The sequence below is a fragment of the Lissotriton vulgaris genome, chromosome 8 (genome assembly GCF_964263255.1).
Source record: "Lissotriton vulgaris chromosome 8, aLisVul1.2, whole genome shotgun sequence".
Taxonomy (NCBI): Eukaryota; Metazoa; Chordata; class Amphibia; order Caudata; family Salamandridae; genus Lissotriton; species Lissotriton vulgaris.
Window position 1 is genome coordinate 1,182,643,859 of NC_141696.1, and position 18,360 is coordinate 1,182,662,218.

Sequence of the window (18,360 nt, forward strand, 5' to 3'; positions counted from 1 at the left end):
AGATGGTCTGTGTGTGTTTTTATATTTGTCCTTCCACTATCCTCATACCTTTGACTTCTGTTCTAGCTTCTTGGAACATCAGCGACCTGGGCAATAAGCTGAAGAGGGGAGTAATGTGGGTAAACTTGAGAAGGCATGACTCCGAAAATATACTGCTACAGAAAGTAAGTGCAGGGTCCTCCCCCATGGGCAGTACAAACTGCTGGTATTTGAGGAGTTACCAGAGGGATCCTGGGGGTGGATTTTAGTCCACAAGTTCCTCCCGATGCAGGTCACCCTTTCCTGCTACTCTCATTAAGGTTCAATTGAGGAAGTAAGGTTATTCCTCTGTCAGGAGGCAAGAGCCTATGTCAGAGCAAAACAGGGTAAACTATATGTGGTGGATAATAAGGCGGAGAAGCTCTTAGCCTGGCTAGCCAAAAGGAAGAGGGGCAAAGATAAATTCTAGCCATTCAGATCAAGACAGGGTAGATTGCAGAGACCCTGAATGCTATTGTATCAGTGTTCGCTAAGCATCTGAGGGAGCTTTATAGGCAAGATATTGGTGTTGGGGGGAATAGAGTGGTATCCATTTGTCACCAACGTTCCAGCCCCTCTACTTGCACCAGAGATGAGTCTTGCTCTGGAACACAAGATTACAGAGATGGAAATAGCAGCAGCACTGATGCAGATGAAAAACGCAGATCTCCAGGACTGAATAGCCTGCCACTCTAATTTTTTTTAAGTATGTCAAATCGCAGGTGGTGTGTCTACTCCTTGCACTGTTCTATAGGACTAGAAGGGACGGCCGTCTCCCGGAAAATCTGCATTGGGCCACCATGGTGAGGATCCACAACGAGGGTAATCCATTAGAGGAATGGGCCTCCTACAGACCAATCTCGTTCCACAACGTGGAAACGAAGGCCTTATCAATAGTTCTTGCCAACCTTGTACTGCAAACTGTGGACACTCTTGTGGCCCCCAATCAATAGGGCTTTATGCTATATAGTTCAAAGAGACACACACTACGGAGGCTGGCTGGTTGCCTAGCAAGCAGAGAAAAGATGGAGGAGCCAGCAATCCTGTCACCGTTAGATGCTGAACAAGCATATGTCGCCTTAGAGTGGCCTTACTTGATGGCCATACTAGACAATATAGGTTTCAGCCTGACATTTTTATCATGGATAAAATTGTTGTACACTGACCTGGTAGCCATAGTCAAGGTGAACAGGGCGAGTTCAGGTTGGGTAGGGGCACCCAACAGAGTTTCCCATTGTGCCTCTTACTTTTCGCACTGGCAATTGAACCCCTTTCTGCATGGGCGATTAAAGATTCATTGTTGAGGGGCTTAAGGTGGGACCCAGGGTGTGAATACAAGTGTTGCTTTATGCAGATGATGTCCTGCTTTATTTGGTGTGGACCCAGGCTTTTGGATATATTCAGGTCCTGCTCAGGACTGTGCATTACCTGGCATAAATCATTGGCATCCCCGCTTGTCCAACCAGGCTCGTAGGAGGACATGGGAATATCCATTCAAATGGGAGAACCTGGCCAGAATCCTAGAGGCATACCGAGTGGGCACAGTGCATTGGAAAAGTCTCCCGCTCTCCCTGATGGGCTGGTCAGCCCTCTATAGAATAATCTACCTCCCGAAATGTATTTATGTGTTGCAAAATACTCCCTTCCAGATCCCAGAGAGTTTATTTTGCTCTGTAGATGAGATGACAATGGTGATAATGTGGCAGGGAGGGGCGCCGAGGATATCCATGACCACTCTGACCTAGAAGCCTTTAGAGGGCGAAATCGCCCCCCGGGCCTAAAGCTGTACTATTGGGCAACACAAGAACAAGTGATAAATGGCTGGGCCTTCTCACTGCAGCAAGAGCCCTACTTACTGGCAGACAGGCAAGCGATGGACCCAGAGTTCTATATCATATGTCTCTATGAGAAAAAGAGGCTGAAGCCGCTGCCCACACCAATGGTAGTAGCTATTGCTACATGGCACCAGGCAACCCGCAAGACGGATTGGATGGGGAAGTTGATTTTGGAAACCCCCTAATGGGAGTTGGACATTGAGAGGGCTGCGGAAGACACAGGACCAGAAAAATGGGACCTGGTGGGCATCTCCAGGGTGGGGGAAGTGTGGCGGGTTGGCGGGATGATGCCTTTCACTGAGGTGTAAGAGCAGTACGAACTAACAGGGGATCAGTTTCTCTGATACCATCGGCGAACACATTTTGCTGCAGAGACAAGTGGGCCTCTTGAATGAGATGCTAGATGAGTCACCATTGGAGTACAGGGTGCTGGGATCCCCATAGACTCAAAATGTCATGAAACAAATTAACTGTACACTTCTGCATAATAGGCTCCACCCTCTGGATAGCCTTAGAAACAAATGAGAAAAAGACCTAGGTAGACTGCAGGACAATGACTGGGGTGAGGTGTGCCGTTACCCACAGGAGGTGGCTATGCGGGCAGGGTTCAAACTCATCCAGATAAAGCTTCTCCATAGGGCGTACCTCACAAGGACTCCACTGTACTGTATGGGAAGGTCTGACAGTGATCTCTGCCATAAAGACTACCAGCAAAGGGGTATCCTGATCCACATACCAGGGCTTTTGGGGGGGAAGTGGGCTGCCGGATATCAGAGTTCTTGACTTTTCTGTAGAACATACGCCACAACTAGTGGCTATGGGCATCTGGGGGGAAATACACTGGACCTGAGCTCACTCGTATTCTGTAGCATCACTCTGATGGGGCCCCGGGAGATTAGATCGGATACAGGGGGCATGATCGAATTCCATCTCTGAGGGCCTGGGAAACAAACTTGGACTGGTGCATGAGCAAAAAAAGTAGTGTATCAGTCATAGGGATGCCCATAACAGTATAAGAATGTATGGGGCCTTGGGGGGCTACAGAGCACATTGACCGCTGATTATGAAAGCAGGGCCTCAGGAACACCTGGCAGGAGCTTGCCCTGTTGGACGCAATAAATGTACAAATGTGTACAAAGGACAGGGAAACTTGTGAGCTGCCAATGCATGGAAGTTACAAATATTGGCACAGTGATATTCTTTTATTTGAACTGCTATATCTTGGACACCTGGTTACAGGTGATAGTTGTTTTGGTGCTATGTTTTTGTACTGGAAATTTCCATAAATTAAGTTTATATATAAAAAATAGAATCCTAGATTCTATTTCCATCAGTGTTTAAATTCTGACTGTGTGTCCAGGGGCCTTTATGTGTATGACAAAAGCCATACACATAAACTCTGTTCTATTAGTGTGGTTTTGTAGTGCTGTTTGGATGCCCGAGGTTGATGCTAAACACACATTTAATGGTATGACTACGGTCAGAGGTCTCATGTGATGGTATGGTTTTGCTACTGTGTAGGATAACTTCCAAGATGTGAGGATGAGCACTAGATTTATATGCAAAATAATGATAGTTGTCATGCTTTTTTTTTTAGTGTTAAACAGGGGAGTAGCTTGGTCAGAAAGACTGCAGCGGGATGAACTTCCGATTTTCCAACAGCCACACTGGCGTAGCATGGTAAAATACATTATTTGAGAAGCAGAGCAGGAACGGCTGAAGGGGCAGTGGGAAGGGATACCAGTGTGGATTGTGAGGTTTGCTTAAAAGACAATAAGGGCTTGATTGCGATGTTGGGCACACTTGAGTCTGCCCGACACTATCGCCATCTTGGGTCCAAACGACCTCCGGTCACCGGACCCGACACCGCTATTACAATGTGACCACACATGGTGCGATGCATTCCCCCGTTTCTACCATTTCTCTATGGGAGCTTGTGTTACGCCCGTAAACCGGCCGTAACACAAGCTCCCATAGAGAAATGGGAGCTTGTGTTAATCCCTGCACCCGTGGCAGGCACCTTAAGGTGCCTGCCACGGATGCATGGATTAACAGGGTGGCACCATAGGTGCCCTCTCAGCCCCCAACTGGAGGCGGCAAGGAGAAGGTGGCCCAGGTAGGGGCCCCCAAACTCGCTTTCTGACAGGCTTTACATGCCAGAAAGCCCGGCATGGGAAGCCTGTCGGAAACCAAGCATCGTAATCCTGAAGGCAGAAATGCTGTCCTATGGGATTACGGGCCGGTAAACCTCCTGTAGCCCTTCAGAAGCCAGCTGGAATGACTGTATCCTGTCCTCGGCCCCGCTCCATCCCCTTAGGCCCGACTCCTCCCCGATCTCTCCCAACTCCATGCAGCTGACTCAGATTCCTCCAATCTCGGAGACGGAGCTTCTTGCTCTCTTAAAGAAGGTTGCCTCTAGATCCCCTACGGACTGTTGCCTTCCTTGATTCTCCGTGAGGCTTTTACAGCCTGCCCTTCCCCCCCTTTGGAATTGCTGAACAATTCTCTCTCCTCTGGCCTAGTTCCTGGGTCATTTAAAAGGGCAGAGGTTGTGCCTATTCTAAAAAAAACCTACGGCAGACCCTACGGTCATGAGTAATTTCCGCCCCATTTCCCTTCTCCCCTACCTCAGCAAAGTCCTGGAATCTCATGTCACTAACATCCTGAGTACTTTTATTGAAGACTCTCACTTTCTCGACTCCCAACAGGCAGGATTTAGACCCAATCATTCCACAGAATCTGTTATACTTTCAGTTATGGAGGAGCTGCAGAGAGGGGCGACTCTAATACCAGTCAGGTGTTGGTGCTCCTGGATTTGTCAGCCGCCTTTGACACGGTCGACCATGATATCCTGGTCGGCCGTGTCAGGGAGGCTGGCATCCGGGGCACCGCCCTTGACTGGGTTCGCTCCTTTTTGAGCAACCGCCGTCATGCGGTTCGGCTCTCTCAGTTCTCTGCTGATGAGGTCGGGCTAACCTGCGGCGTCCCGCAGGGCTCCTCCTTATCCCCTCTTCTTTTTAATTTATACCTGACCCCCCTCATTCGGTCCTTACGAGGCAGCTGTGTCACCGCGTTTAATTACGCGGATGACATTCAGCTGGTCTTCGATATTAACTCTTCGGACCAGTCCATCGATAACTTTCAATCCACTCTTTGTCACATCAGTGACTGGATGGGGGTGAATCACCTGAAACTCAACCCCGACAAGACAGAGTTGGTGCTTGTCGGGGGGGCTGCCAATCCTTGGAAATCCATCGTTTGGCCCACGAGGCTGGGTCTTCCTCCCAACCCTGTCAACTCAGTAAAAAGCCTTGGGATCATCATTAGTAATGACCTCACGATGAAGCCCCAGATCAACGCAGTAGTCTCCTCTAGTTTTTTCCAGTTAAGGAAAATCCGAAAGATTGCCCGCTTCCTGACCACCGAATCTCTCACCCTGGTCTTGTTGGCTTTAGTCATCTCTAAGATAGACTACGCCAACTCCCTTTACGTTGGTATACCAGCATACCAACTGAAGAGGTTACAACTTGTACAAAACCAGGCTGTACGGCTCATTTACCATCAGCCCAAACACCAACACGTTCGTCCTTTGTTAAAATCCCTCCACTGGCTCCCTGTCTCTGAGCGCTGCAAGTTTAAATTGGGTTGCATTATTTTTAAGTCCCTTGCTGATATAGGGCCCTCTTTTATTTCTTCACTATTGCACCCATATGTTCCCTCCCGTAATCTCCGTTCCTCCCATGTGGCCTTACTTAAGGCCCGACCTTTAAACGCAAAAACCTGGGAGGACTAAGGTTCTCATTCCTTGCCCCGCTTTTCTGGAATGCTCTCCCGTTAGGTCTAAGACTAGCCTCTCCCTACACCCATTTCAGGTCCCTTCTTAAAACCCACCTGTTTTGTAATGCCTACAATTAACGCTTCTCGCCCCACAGACTGTCTGTTTCCTTTTGCTTTAGCGCCAAGAAACCGTTGGGTGTAAGTTGCGCTTTATAATTTTTTTTTACATTACATTACATTAATTCCGACCAGCTGTATTATAATCAGCCGGTCAGAATTGAAACCGACGATCTCGACCTAAGGTCGGAGGCTTTCCAACCGAGATTGTAATAGGCCCCTAGGTTGTAAAATAACCAACAGTTTTAAGAAGTCACCTCACCATACTGGATTGAACGCCCTAGTACCCAGGTATTTACTAGCTAATGCATTTATTAGGGGGTGGAACACACCAACACCCCCCTCCAAAGCTATGCCCCTAGCAGTAAGATAGGAAAATGAATGTTAAAGCAGGAGATCAGCTACTGGTGAATTTTAAATGTTTTTGTGGAGGTAAGTGAGGTGGATTGAAGAGGCACAGTGCGGCCGGCTGTCTCTTCCCTGCCTTCAATCCCAAGTTTTTTGCTCAACAAGCTTGCACCTTGCACTGTCACCTCAATTAGCCTCTCTTTCTCTCTGGTACACCTACTCACTACTATCTGCCACCCCATGCTTTGTCCCCTACGGCAGGCAGAAGTATCCGCCTCAAAAAAGTCTTAGCATGCTCTCTTCTGAGAGCCTATGACTTCTGTATCTCCAATCCCGGGCTTTGTGTTCATCAGAGTGATTGAGTGTGGTAAGTAAAGTCCCTTCCGCAGACTAGTTTAAGTAGCTTGCAGCAAGCAAATACAGCTGTTCTAGCGGCAATTCCCTTCAAGAGCACCAAGTGAACAACTCTTCTTTTGAGATTGCATGTGCTGGAGCCTTACGGTAGCAAGGGAACAGTGGTAGCCGATGCATATGGTGAACATGAAAGAAGGTCGGCAGTAATCACCAGCTGGTTTCTAAGACCTCGCAGCAGCATCCAGCAGCAGTCAGCTCATCAGCAGAAGGTTCACTGCAAGCTTGCATGTATCTGTGGTTTCTTCTGCTTTACCAACAGCAGCCACCTATTTGGTTGTCTCCAGAATCCAAAACTCTTACTCTACATAGTGCAATATCCCCCCAATCCCAAACAACTGGTCTCACCTTTAGTCACAACATTCATATATAACATGTTAAATATTGTATCATGTGTAATGTACTCTATGTGTGCACTGCCATTGCTAACTCAACAAAGATCCATATTTCACTGTTGACTTTGAATATCCCCACACAAGGCATATATATATATATATATATATATATATATATATATATATATATAAAAGTAGAAGTCAGATGTATACGCTTTGTCAATGCTTGCTCATCTTCTGTAGTGGGATGTACAATTCAAGTTCCACTGTACAGCCAAGGCAGGACTACACTGGTTTAATGAATGATGATTGGATATATTGTTTCAAAGACAGAATGATTTTGTTCACAATTGAAATAGAGACATGTATCACATCATGCACATTTCCACAGTTACATATGCCAATATAACCTGTATTGTATTTCTGATTTTAAAAAAAGTTTCCTCTTTTTGTCTTGGAAAAACAGACACCATATGCATGTGCAATGTAGACATGCACTCCACGGCATACTTCATGATGACAATGCCAACAGCCTTGTTTGCTTAGTAAACAGGCCTGGGCACCAGTGTGGCTTCAGATGTGCTGCACTTTGAAATATTCACCAGCATCTTTTTTACCCCTATAGGGACTTGGCTATCAAGCTGCATTGGTCAAAAGGGATTCTTCAGCTCATAATTTGGATCAAAAGGAAGAAATCAGGCAGTGAGTATGGAGTGACCGTCACTGGCCAGTGGGTATGGATGGCTGGTTTGGGATGAAGCATAAGTGTGGGAAAACGTTTAATATGTTTGTTTGTAGTACTTTATTCGATAAAGAATTTATCATGAAAGTAGGTACAATTTCATTTATAAAATATTAAAAATACAAAGTGAATATATACAGTTAAAAGACCATAAGACATAAAATGCAGTGAAAGTCTTTCCATAATCAACCAGATTAATTAGTCTTTGTTTACTAGCTCGTTTTCAACTGGATAAGTTTTGAACGAATCTGCCAGGCTCTTCCCAAGTACTTTGCTAATCCACAGATGACCATCATAGAAGTTGTGTCTGTTCTCAAAATCCGAAGGGCCATCATGCAATGTCTCACTCCTAGTTCCCTGCATACAGGTTTCAGCCATTTTTTTTGGCTCCCCTATAGGCGCTACATGCAAACAGGAAGTGTGCTAGGGACTCGGTGGGATTGGTACATCCTGGGCAAGAAGCTTGGTGGTACACGGAAGATTTCCAGCATTTGGTGAATTCGTTCAGCGGAAGTGTCCCATACCTCAATTTTAGGTAGAGGGTTCTATCACTAGGTGTTTTAATGAAGTCTAAGAAGGGTTCCAGCTTCTTCTCCGGTTTATGTTCTAGAAACTGGTCAGTTAAAGTGCCCCACCTAGTGTCTTTTAGATCCTTGCCTTGCACCCAGTCCCAGTAGATTTTCTTGACCGTTTCTTTCGGGGGGGGGGGGGGGGGGACTGGGATAGCCACACTTCGCTCAGCCCTAGATTGTTAACCAACTCCTTCAGTTTGTTCAGCCATACGATTTTCTTTGATCCATTCAAATTAATTAGTTCATCGAGTACTGCAGCATAGCTTGCCAACTCTGGTGTCCTTCTTAGACGCACCCAGTACAACAATGGGCGAAGGTAAACTATGTCTTTAATGGATTGCCGCCCCATGTCGTGTAGGAGTGGTTTTAAAGGGGTAGACAGTGGGAGGCCAACTAGATCTCTTAAAACGTGTTCTCTGCTTTTACTAGGTCTGCCGACTTGTCAAATCCCCATAGTTCAGACCCATATACTACGGCAGCCAGAGCCTTCCCATCGTAAACAGCTAGAGCGGGGCAATGGTCTGCTGTAGGAGGCTCGATGATCTCTTGAGATAGCCCCTGACACTCTTTTGAGGTTTAAAAGCATTTTGGCTACATGGGTGTCCCATTTCATTCTTTGGTTGACCCTTACTCCCAGGTAGTCAAAAGCATCACCCTCCTCAAGCATGGTTCCATTGAGAGTGACGTTGATCTTTCTAGGTTTTTTTGTCTGGGATAGTACCATCACTTTGGTTTTGGTTGTGTTGATGGTTAAGCCTCGTTCTTCGCAGAACAGATGGAACCTATCTAGGAGTTTCTGAAGGCCAGAGGAGGTTTTGGACATCAGGAGGGTGTCATCCGCGAAAAGGAGGGTCGGTGTTTTTTCTCCCGCCAGGACTGGGGCATTGGCTGGTACCTCTCTCAAATGGTCTGCCACCCCATTTATAAAGAGAGAGAACAGAGTCGGAGCCATCGCACAGCCCTGGCGGACCCCCCTGTTCACTGGTATCCTCTCGGTCAATTCGCCCTGACCTCCCCATCTTATTCTTGCGTAGGTGCCCTCATGTAGACTTTTTATCAGCTCCAGGAGATATTGTGGGAGACCCATAGCCCGGAGCACTTCCCACAGTTTGGCACGGGGCACAAGATCGAAGGCGGTTTTAAGATCTATAAAGGCCAGATATAATGAGCCTTTCCCGATGGAGATGGTTTTCCAGTATGTTGCAGCAAATCTGAAAACCTGGTCCATTGTTCCCACCTTCTGTCTGAACCCTGCTTGTAAGTGTGTTAAAATATTTCCCTCCTCTAGCCAGGACACCATTCTAGAAATGAGGACCCTGCCAACCACCTTCTGAATTACATCGATCAGACTTATTGGTCTGTAGTTGGCAGGGTCCTCTTTGGCCCCCCTTCTTGTATATTGTAACCACTTCTGCCCCTTTCCATGACTCGGGGACTGGGTGGCCCTGGACAAGAAGGTTCATCAAAAGAAGGATGAAATTAGCCCATAAGATGGGTTCATGTAGGAGTAGGTCACCTGGCAGGCCATCCGGGCCAGCAGCCTTCCCAGGTGCTATATTATTAATGGCCATTTGGACCTCTGTTAGTGTAAAAGGATCTACTGCGTTAAGGGGTATATACTCAGATTCTAATACTGGTTCTTCGTCTAGTGTCTGCTCTGTGTCAGCCTCACAGCAATAGATATGTAAAAAATGAGAATGCCATTGCTGTTCAGTTATATGATTTGGGACGGGCTCTTTTCCCCTTCTATTAAGTTTGTTTATTAAGTCCCAAAATAGCGTAGAATCCTTTTCATAGGCCGCTCTTTTTAGTTCCTGCCAGTGGTCTTCCTCCCAGACACGTTTTGCTAAATCGATGGTTCTATTGTAATCTTTTCTGGCCATCCTTACTGCTATTGGATCTTTTTTCTGGAGATCCAATGAGATAGCCTTTCGCTTTTCTCTACAGTTAGCTATAAACCATAAATTGCCACTTTTAACTGGTTTATTTTTGTGACCTCTGGAAGCTTTAACCTTAAAATATGAACTTATATTTAGTATTAGTTCCCCATAGACTCCACTTAAATCTGTTACAACTCCTTTGTCCTGCACAGTAAGGAGCGTTGTTAGTTCCGCGCTCTTTAATTTAATCAGGTTACTTATACTAGTCAGGATGTTCTCTTGGCAAGCCACCATATCCCATTTTAGCCTGGGGTTGGAGTTTGTTGGAACTACTTCTTTGGTGAGAAATAAGTCGATTGGTTTCCTCTTACAGTCCCAATTGATTTCCAAGCAGAGAGGGTTGTGGTCACTGTCCGGCATCTGCTTAACCTCCATATCTACCACGTTCCCCCATAGTTTTATATCCAGAAGGATGTAGTCGATGCGCGAAAGGCCATTTAGTCTGTTAAAGGTCATGGCCCCATCAGGATCTGAGGGTGTTCTACCATTTAATGCACGGAGGTTATATTCCAATGTTAGAGCATTAATTTGTAATGCCCTAGCTGACCATCTCTTAATTGGTCTTAAGGTCAATGCTGGAATAGAGTGTTTCAGATCTTGTTCATTAGACCCCACTAGATCTTCCTCACTTAGTGGTTCGTACGTGCAGTTCAAGTCACCTCCCACAATTATATTCGATCGAGGGGCTGTGTTTGATAAGGCCAGTTCTAAAGATGCTATCGTGGCCGAATTTTTAGCCCCCGGGGATCCTCTTGCATATACATTGAACAGCTCTACTCTATTGCCATTCAAGGGTCCTTTGAAGGATAGATGTAAAATATCTTCAGAGTTGGTATTATGAACAGTGATATCCCAATTCCGTGATACCTTTACCCAGATATGGAGACCCCCCCGAGGGGTGTCCCTTCCCTTGACTTACTGCAGGAATGAAAAAAGTGGAGTACCCTGTTTTATGCAGTCCTGTTGTGCTCCATGTCTCCTGGAACATACACACCTCATAGTTATCAATGAATTTATTCCATTCTGGAATGGCCAATTTCTTTTTGAGGCCTGCAATGTTCCAGGAGAGCAACCGGATCACCTCTGAGTTTCTTTTCCCTCCCATATTTAGCTCCCTGTTCTCATGATTCAATAGGTCACTAGGAGGCGAGCTAGGAAGCATATTGGTTGTGTCACGGGTATTTTCCAAAGCATCTATATTAGGACTAGATTCCGTAGGGGTACTTTGATTTACTTTAGATAGTCAGTCTACTTTATTTAGATCCGAGAGGTCATTATCCCCCACTATAGACCATGAGGGCAGGCATCTAATCTGTATGTTAGATTGTTTAGGGGGGCAAGTCCGGAACTCAACGTTTAATATTTATTTTTCGGCTCTAAATGTATGCTGCTATTTGTAGTACAGTGTTATTGTAATAATTGATAGGTTATGTTATGCTGCTGCTCTACTTAACCCTTATTAGTCAACAGTATTATGTAGTTTGATAGTTTTGCTAAAATGCTGAGGTACTAAGATCTTGTAAGCAATCTGTTATTTTTGATCCATGTTATTTTATGAGAAATTCCATAAATTACTTTCTTTATATTTTTTATGTATGAATGTTTGTATTTTTGTAGCATAACGTTGGCTTGCTACACTTTGATATGGTTTAAGAGATTATACGTTTTATAATATGTTTCATAAGGCTTGATGTCATTTTTGCATTGTAGTGCTCTAGAAAAGCCAGCCTTGCTATTGCTAAATTTAATGGTACTCTATTTTTTGACCATCAAATATTGAAAGGTTTAGCTGGCCGAACCGGGATGCAAGTGTCCCGAATCTGCAAGTCACACCACACATCAGCAATGAGCACTTAACTTAATGAGACATCTTGTCGGTGAAATACACTTCTGATATGAGTGAGCCTGCTTGACATACTATTTGTACAAATAACAATATTTATTATATTTATGTCTATGTATTTTATGCATTCATATATTTAATTAAAAGGAGTATTATTTTGAGTAAAAATCTTTTATAGGGTAGCAATTCAGAATAAGACAGTGAAGTTAAGCTGGGTAATGTAAATAAAACACAGAAGCAATTGTGGTTGGGAGCAATTTCGCCAGTTGAGTGATTACCCTTAGCAAAAACAAATACACTAGAGTGACAATACAATGACTAATGGAACATACAGATGAAAAATATACATAGTTATGTTAACGTGGAGAGTGTAACTTTACCTTTTATAGTAAGGGCCCATTCATGTGTGAAATATTTATTTACTATAATACCGGGATAGGGCACTGATTATGTCTGCCCTTCATTTGCATTAGATAACATTTCAGTGCTATTTTGAACTCCTGGGTCTTAATATAGAAAGGGTGCCAAGCGAGCAATGGTGTGTGTCTTTTTGCAGCCCTGGGGTATTTTGTTCTCACCCAAGAAGCTTGTGCCATCCTTATAGAATAAAGATTGTGCCAGCAGTAAATTTGTGTGATCTCAATTGGGCATTCCTCACTTTCCTGGGGTCAGGGGAGGCGGAGCTGTGAGGAGGCATGGTGACTGTGCACCACTCAGATGGGGCACACGGTCAGTGCGCTCCCACCCAAGGGTGAACCTTGGAAAGGGATTAAGGGGGTCCACTGTGTCTGACTGTATCCATCTGCAGGGGATCATCTGTCCTCTTCAAAGGCAGGTCGAATTGGAGCCTTCACAGCGAAAAGCAGACCAGCGGCTTCAAGCCGCTAGTCCATGTTTCACTAATGTGCCTTCCCCAATGCGGGTACAAGTCAGCGGATGCAGTGGCGCAGCACATTTAAGGTAATGAAGTGCTCTGTCCCGGTTTTCACCGTGCACACCCAGTTAAACGTGTGTCTCCGTGCAAATAGGGACAGTGCACCCTACATGCAATACGGGCCCAGGAGAAAGAGGATTACCCGAATGCATGATGGTAGGTATTTTCAGTGGACGGGTCCTAGAAGGAAAAAGGGACGGAACTTGGAAGCGACACAATTGACAAAAGAAGGCCTTACAGAAGATAGTAGGTTTTGGTTGTTAGATGTCAGGTTCTGGGGTGGTGAGTTGCAAGATGGGATATTAAAGAGATAGTTGAAGGTCGTGCCATTTATTGCTTGGAATATAAGTGCCAGTATCTTGTTGTGGCCTTTTATTTGGACGATGAGCCATCCAGCTTGTTGATGGTATGATGAGAAAGGAGACTGTATGGTGAAGGTGCACAACGTTTTTGTGGCACAGTTTAATACCTTGCCAAAAGGGATAACCACATATTGGGGTAGGTTCACTAGTAGACTATTAGTACTGGTCAGTACTGGTAGACTATTACCTTAGTCCAGTTTGATGTGTACTAGTGAGTTGATGAGGGTTGTGGCTGAATGGAGCAGGTCGTGTGTATGTTCATTAAATCTTTTAACGATGTGGTGGCTTTATTGATAGTAAAAGAATTTATTTTGAAGAATGGATTGAACAGAATCTCAAGGTTTCATGCGCAAGGAGGTCAACTTCAGTAAATGGGGTCAGTGAGAGGCGCTGAACAGGGGAGGAAAGAAAAGCATATAAGCCTAAATTTTAGACTAATTTAACATGTGTCACCGTAAAGTCATCCAGGGCTAAATAAGAGTGAATTGATTGGGAATTTTTTATTGATGGAGGTGAGGGGACTAAAAAGTAGAAAGAAAGACGTTTTAGTGAAGGTCATGCCCCCAAGAGAGGTGGTGCAAAGTGAAAAATAAGAGCGACAGAGATTTACATGACGCCCACTGGAAGAAGGGTGGGTGCTGATGTTTTAGTTCACCAATACATTTAGATAAAAAAGGGAGCAATTTGTGTGCAACTTTTTGTGTGTTTAGAAAAGATAGCAGAATAGGATGACTTACACCGTTAAATGCAGTGGATAGGGCTAAAATGATAAGGAAAGGCAAGTGCAGTTTCTGTTGAGTGAACAGTATGAAAACCAGACTGAAAGGGGTTTCCAAACTGGTTTCCTTAAAGGACTTTGAATCAGCCCATTGCTCATGATTGGATAACTTTCTTGTCCATCTCAGTTGCTTGTTCTTTATTAGACGGCTTTCTTCCCTTTTCTTGCATTTTTTTGCTCATGAAACATTTCTTCTTTACCCTTGCTTTTGATTGGATAAGGTCTAACCTTCCATTATTTTTTTTATAATTCTTTTTATTAAACACAATCGACAAATTCATCATTGAAAATTACGAGCAAGAGACATTACAAATTCCATATTTCCAATCTAGTACACAGTATATCAATTCACAATTACAATATAAGATAATTCAAGGGGTATCAAGAGTCTCGGGGTCTGTCCGGGGAGAAGGTGGATTACAGATATCGCCTCTGTACTGATTCCATGGCCCCCACACCCTACTCCATTTCCCAGGGCACCCTCTTGCCACATAGACCGATTTCTCCCTGAACATACACCAGTCTAGGTCTTCTTCCTACTTTCCTAGCGTGGATGGCTGGTGTACCCCCCACTGCTATGCTATATTCCTTTTTACTATCATGAATGCCATGGTTGCCCATTGTGTGGTGTATGAGTTGAGATCCGTAGGCTCCCAAATATTTAGGAGACACCTGCGCACCTCAGGCTGAAGGTCAATATGGAGTACCTCCTGTAGTGTGCAGTGAATGGCTTGCCAATAAGACTGTATGTGTATACAATTCCTTAAAGTGTGGATGAAGGTTCCGGTCTCCCCTCAACCTCTTCTGCACTCCCCCTGTCTGCTCTGCCCATTCGCACGAAGCACGACCCTGTGATGTAGATCCTATGTAATATTTTGAGCTGCACCAATCGCAGCCTAGCCTGAATTGTGACCTCCCTCGGGGAGGAGACCGCCTCCTGCCAATCCCACTCATCTAGTTCCAAGCCATCGCTAGTCCATTTCTCCTTGTTGTAGATCTTCCATAATATTAATCAATTTTTTATAAATCAGGGAGATGGTTTTCTCCGGGGGATGCCCATCGAGTATTCTGTCCTCCAGAGGGGAGGCTTCCGGAAGTGTGGTGTTCCTGACCACCTGGGTGAGCAAGGCAGGTTGTATTTGAAGATACTGGTAATATTCAGTATCTTCCAGGCGGTACTGCTGTTGGAGTGAGGCGAAAGGAAGAATAGTCTCCCCACCCAAGACATCTTGATCTGTGAGATTCCAATGAGATCCCATTTATCAAAGCCCTTGGATTTCCATAGACTCCCCAGCCTCTCGGAGTTCCACAATGGAGTAGCCAGGGTGAGTCTACGGTCCCATCCCAATTGTTTGTTAGCATCATGCCAAACCTGGATTGAATGTGCAGTTGGTCCGGTGAGAGGGTATCTGCGGGGCTTGGCATATAGCGCTCTGCCGTACTCCCCCCCCCCCCCCTGGGATTAGCCATCTATCCATGGCATACCCGGGGTCGTCCAGTCGACCATAGATCCCATGGTTAATTGCTGCGAGATGAGACGACCAGTAATATTTCCTAATATCAGGAAAACTTATGCCCCCATCATACCAATTGAGGGTCAACTTGGTTAGGGCAATACAGGGCCTGCCGTCCCATAAGAGATCTCTCTGTAGGCTCTCTATTTCTTTAAAATAAGACTCAGGGACCGGGTCCATCGCATTTTGGGAAGCCTACAGAAAGCGGGGCACGACCATCATTTTGAAAAGGACCACTTTGCCTAATAATGAGAGGGGTAGGGACTTCCAGTGCTTGACATCGCTTTTGAGCTTCCGTATCGGTGGCTCTAGATTACAGGCAAAGCGGAGCTCCGAGCTCAGCGTGATGAAGAATAAGATGCTAAGATAGCGGAAGCCATCTGTCGCTATTTGAATCGGGCATTCCCTTGGAGGGTGGGTGGTTCTCCCTGTTGTACATAGACCACAGATTTCGACCAGTTTATGGTAAAGCTGGAGTACCTCCCAAATATATCGAGGATGTCAAGGAGGCCAATCAAGGAGGCACTTGGAGAGGTTAGATAGGGGAGAATATCATCTGCGTATAACAATATCTTGTCTTCCCAACCTGGGGACCATCGCATCCTGCAAATTACTTGATCTTTGCGGATCCAAGCCACTAGGGGCTCCAAGACTAAAGCAAAGAGGAGAGGAGACAGAGGGCACCCCTGACGTGTGCACAGCTCAGTTGAAAAGCTGGAGACTTAGGTTTTTTCACGACAACCTGGGCCATAGGGCTGGAGTACAACAGACGGACCCAGCCCGTAAAGACAGGACTGAACCCCAGTTTGTCCAGCATGGTGAAGAGATACGGCCATTCGACCATATCGAATGCCATGGTGGCGTCTATGGATACCAATCTTGCGAGTTCAAGTATCGTTGTTACTCTGCCCAGAACACCATGTAGGCAGCCTAAATTAAGGGCGGTATTGCGGTGTGGCATGAAGTTCGACTGGTCGGGGTGTATGAGTGTATTGATAACTTTGATCAGGCGCGTAACTAGCAGTTTTGAGAGGACTTTAGGTTCTGCGTTTAGCAGTCATATCGGTCTATAGTACGCGTGGCTAGTTTTGGGTTTGCCCTCTTTATGAATGACAACTTTATTTGGGACCCGTTGGTCATATGGAAGCATCCCCCTATCCCTGCGTTCCATGAACATAGAACGGATATAGGGGGGGCTATCATATCCAGTCTCAGGTTGTGCAGTTTAATGGGGATGCTATTAGGACCAGATGCCTTACCCAAATTCACCCCCCCCCCCCCGTATTGCCTGTGCCACCTCGTCGTCTGTGAGTGGGGATTCGAGATATTCACTATTTTAATCGAAAAGGGTGGGAAGCCTGATATCCCCAAGCAGTTCACTATTTTCTTCCTCTGAGTGCTGTACACCGTCCGATAATAGTCTGTGAATGGGTCAGCTATTTCCTGCTGGTCAGTTATGGGGACGGAGCCTTCTCCTTGTAGCTCGGGCACCAGGTCTCTCCTGTTCAGCCATGCAATTAGCCTTCCCGCCTTATCACCATGTTCATAGATTCTGTTCTGTATGTCTCTGCCCTGCACCCTGGCTCTGTCCTTTGCTATGCTTTTAAAATCTCCTTGCCTCAGCTTGAGGAGATGGAGTCTTTCGGAAATCACCGTCTGGGCTAATCCTTCTTCCACTTTCAATATCTCTTCCTCTTCTCGCACTAGATCTGCCTACCTGTCCTTCTTTTTCCCCGCAATCAAGGAAAGAGTTTCCCTGCGAATAATCGTTTTGGAAGCTTCCCATAGCTGATTCGACAGTTCCCTCATTTTCCTTAAAATGTAGTTGTCCGTAGATCGGGCAATTTTTTCCCGGGTGTCCAGGTCTTTAAGATACCATGGGTTAATGGGGGCTACCCTCCCGGCGTTCATTTGTCCTAAAACTACTTTCATCCAGACTGGAGAGTGATCTGAGATGCCTGTTCCCAAGTGACGAATCTCCCGGATATTGAATGCCTGCGCCAATGGGACTAGGAAGTAGTCAATGCGTGATAGACTACGATGGGCTCCCGACAAGTGAATGTATTGGGTCCTTTCTGGGTTGTGTGTCCTCCACCCATCTACCAGCCCAATGGACTCGAGAAAGTCCGGTAGCCACTTCTGTGCTTGTCTAATGTCCTGCGGCGGATAACGGTTGAGTGTTCCGGACAGCACTGCGTTAAAATCTCCTTCTATTACTAGAAGGCCTACAGGGAGCAACAAGAATACAGCACCCAGGTCTTTAAAGGTAACATTCTGGAGGCCAGGGGGAACATACACTGTTAAAAATGTGGCTGTCTTACCGTCCCATATACCCGAGACCCCAATATACCTACCCTGTGTGTCTGACCATGTGGCTTGCACAGAGAAAGGAAATTAATTTTTGAGTAGTATGCCCACCCCTTGTGAGCCAGAAGTGAAGCCCGCATGTGCCACCAACCTATACCCTCCCCTGCTTAGTGCCTTACATGTGTTCCCAATAAGGTGCGTTTCCTGTAGGAGGATGATGTCTGGGGCTTGTTGCCCGGGAAAATGGTTGACCAGGCCCCATTTAATCTTGGCTCCCAGTCCGTTTACGTTCTAGCTGAGAACTCTAACCCCTATCTCCCACTGTGTACCCATCAATACTGACACTTGGAAGTCGCTCCTGCTCTATGACCCATGCCGGTGTTGTCGAAAGAACAATTTCTACGTACACTTCAAACCTGCAAGTTCCCTCTCAACTTCCCCCCTCCCTGCACCCCTGCACTCCGGGCTTTGAACTGCCCATGATCCAACTTGCAGAGTGCCTTTCGCCCTACAAGATACTAAAAGTA

The 18,360-nt window shown here is 45.7% G+C and overlaps 1 protein-coding gene across 3 annotated transcripts in view; it reads left to right on the forward strand.

Annotated features, from left to right (window-relative positions):
- The window catches only part of ATP7B (ATPase copper transporting beta), a 539,299-nt gene that overhangs the window by 254,076 nt on the left and 266,863 nt on the right, over window positions 1–18,360 (forward strand). For all 3 annotated transcript variants that reach the window (XM_086935040.1, XM_086935039.1, XM_086935041.1), the window contains one exon: window positions 7,467–7,543. In XM_086935040.1, the coding sequence (XP_086791166.1) occupies window positions 7,467–7,543 (77 nt within the window). The remainder of the gene's footprint in view (window positions 1–7,466; window positions 7,544–18,360) is intronic.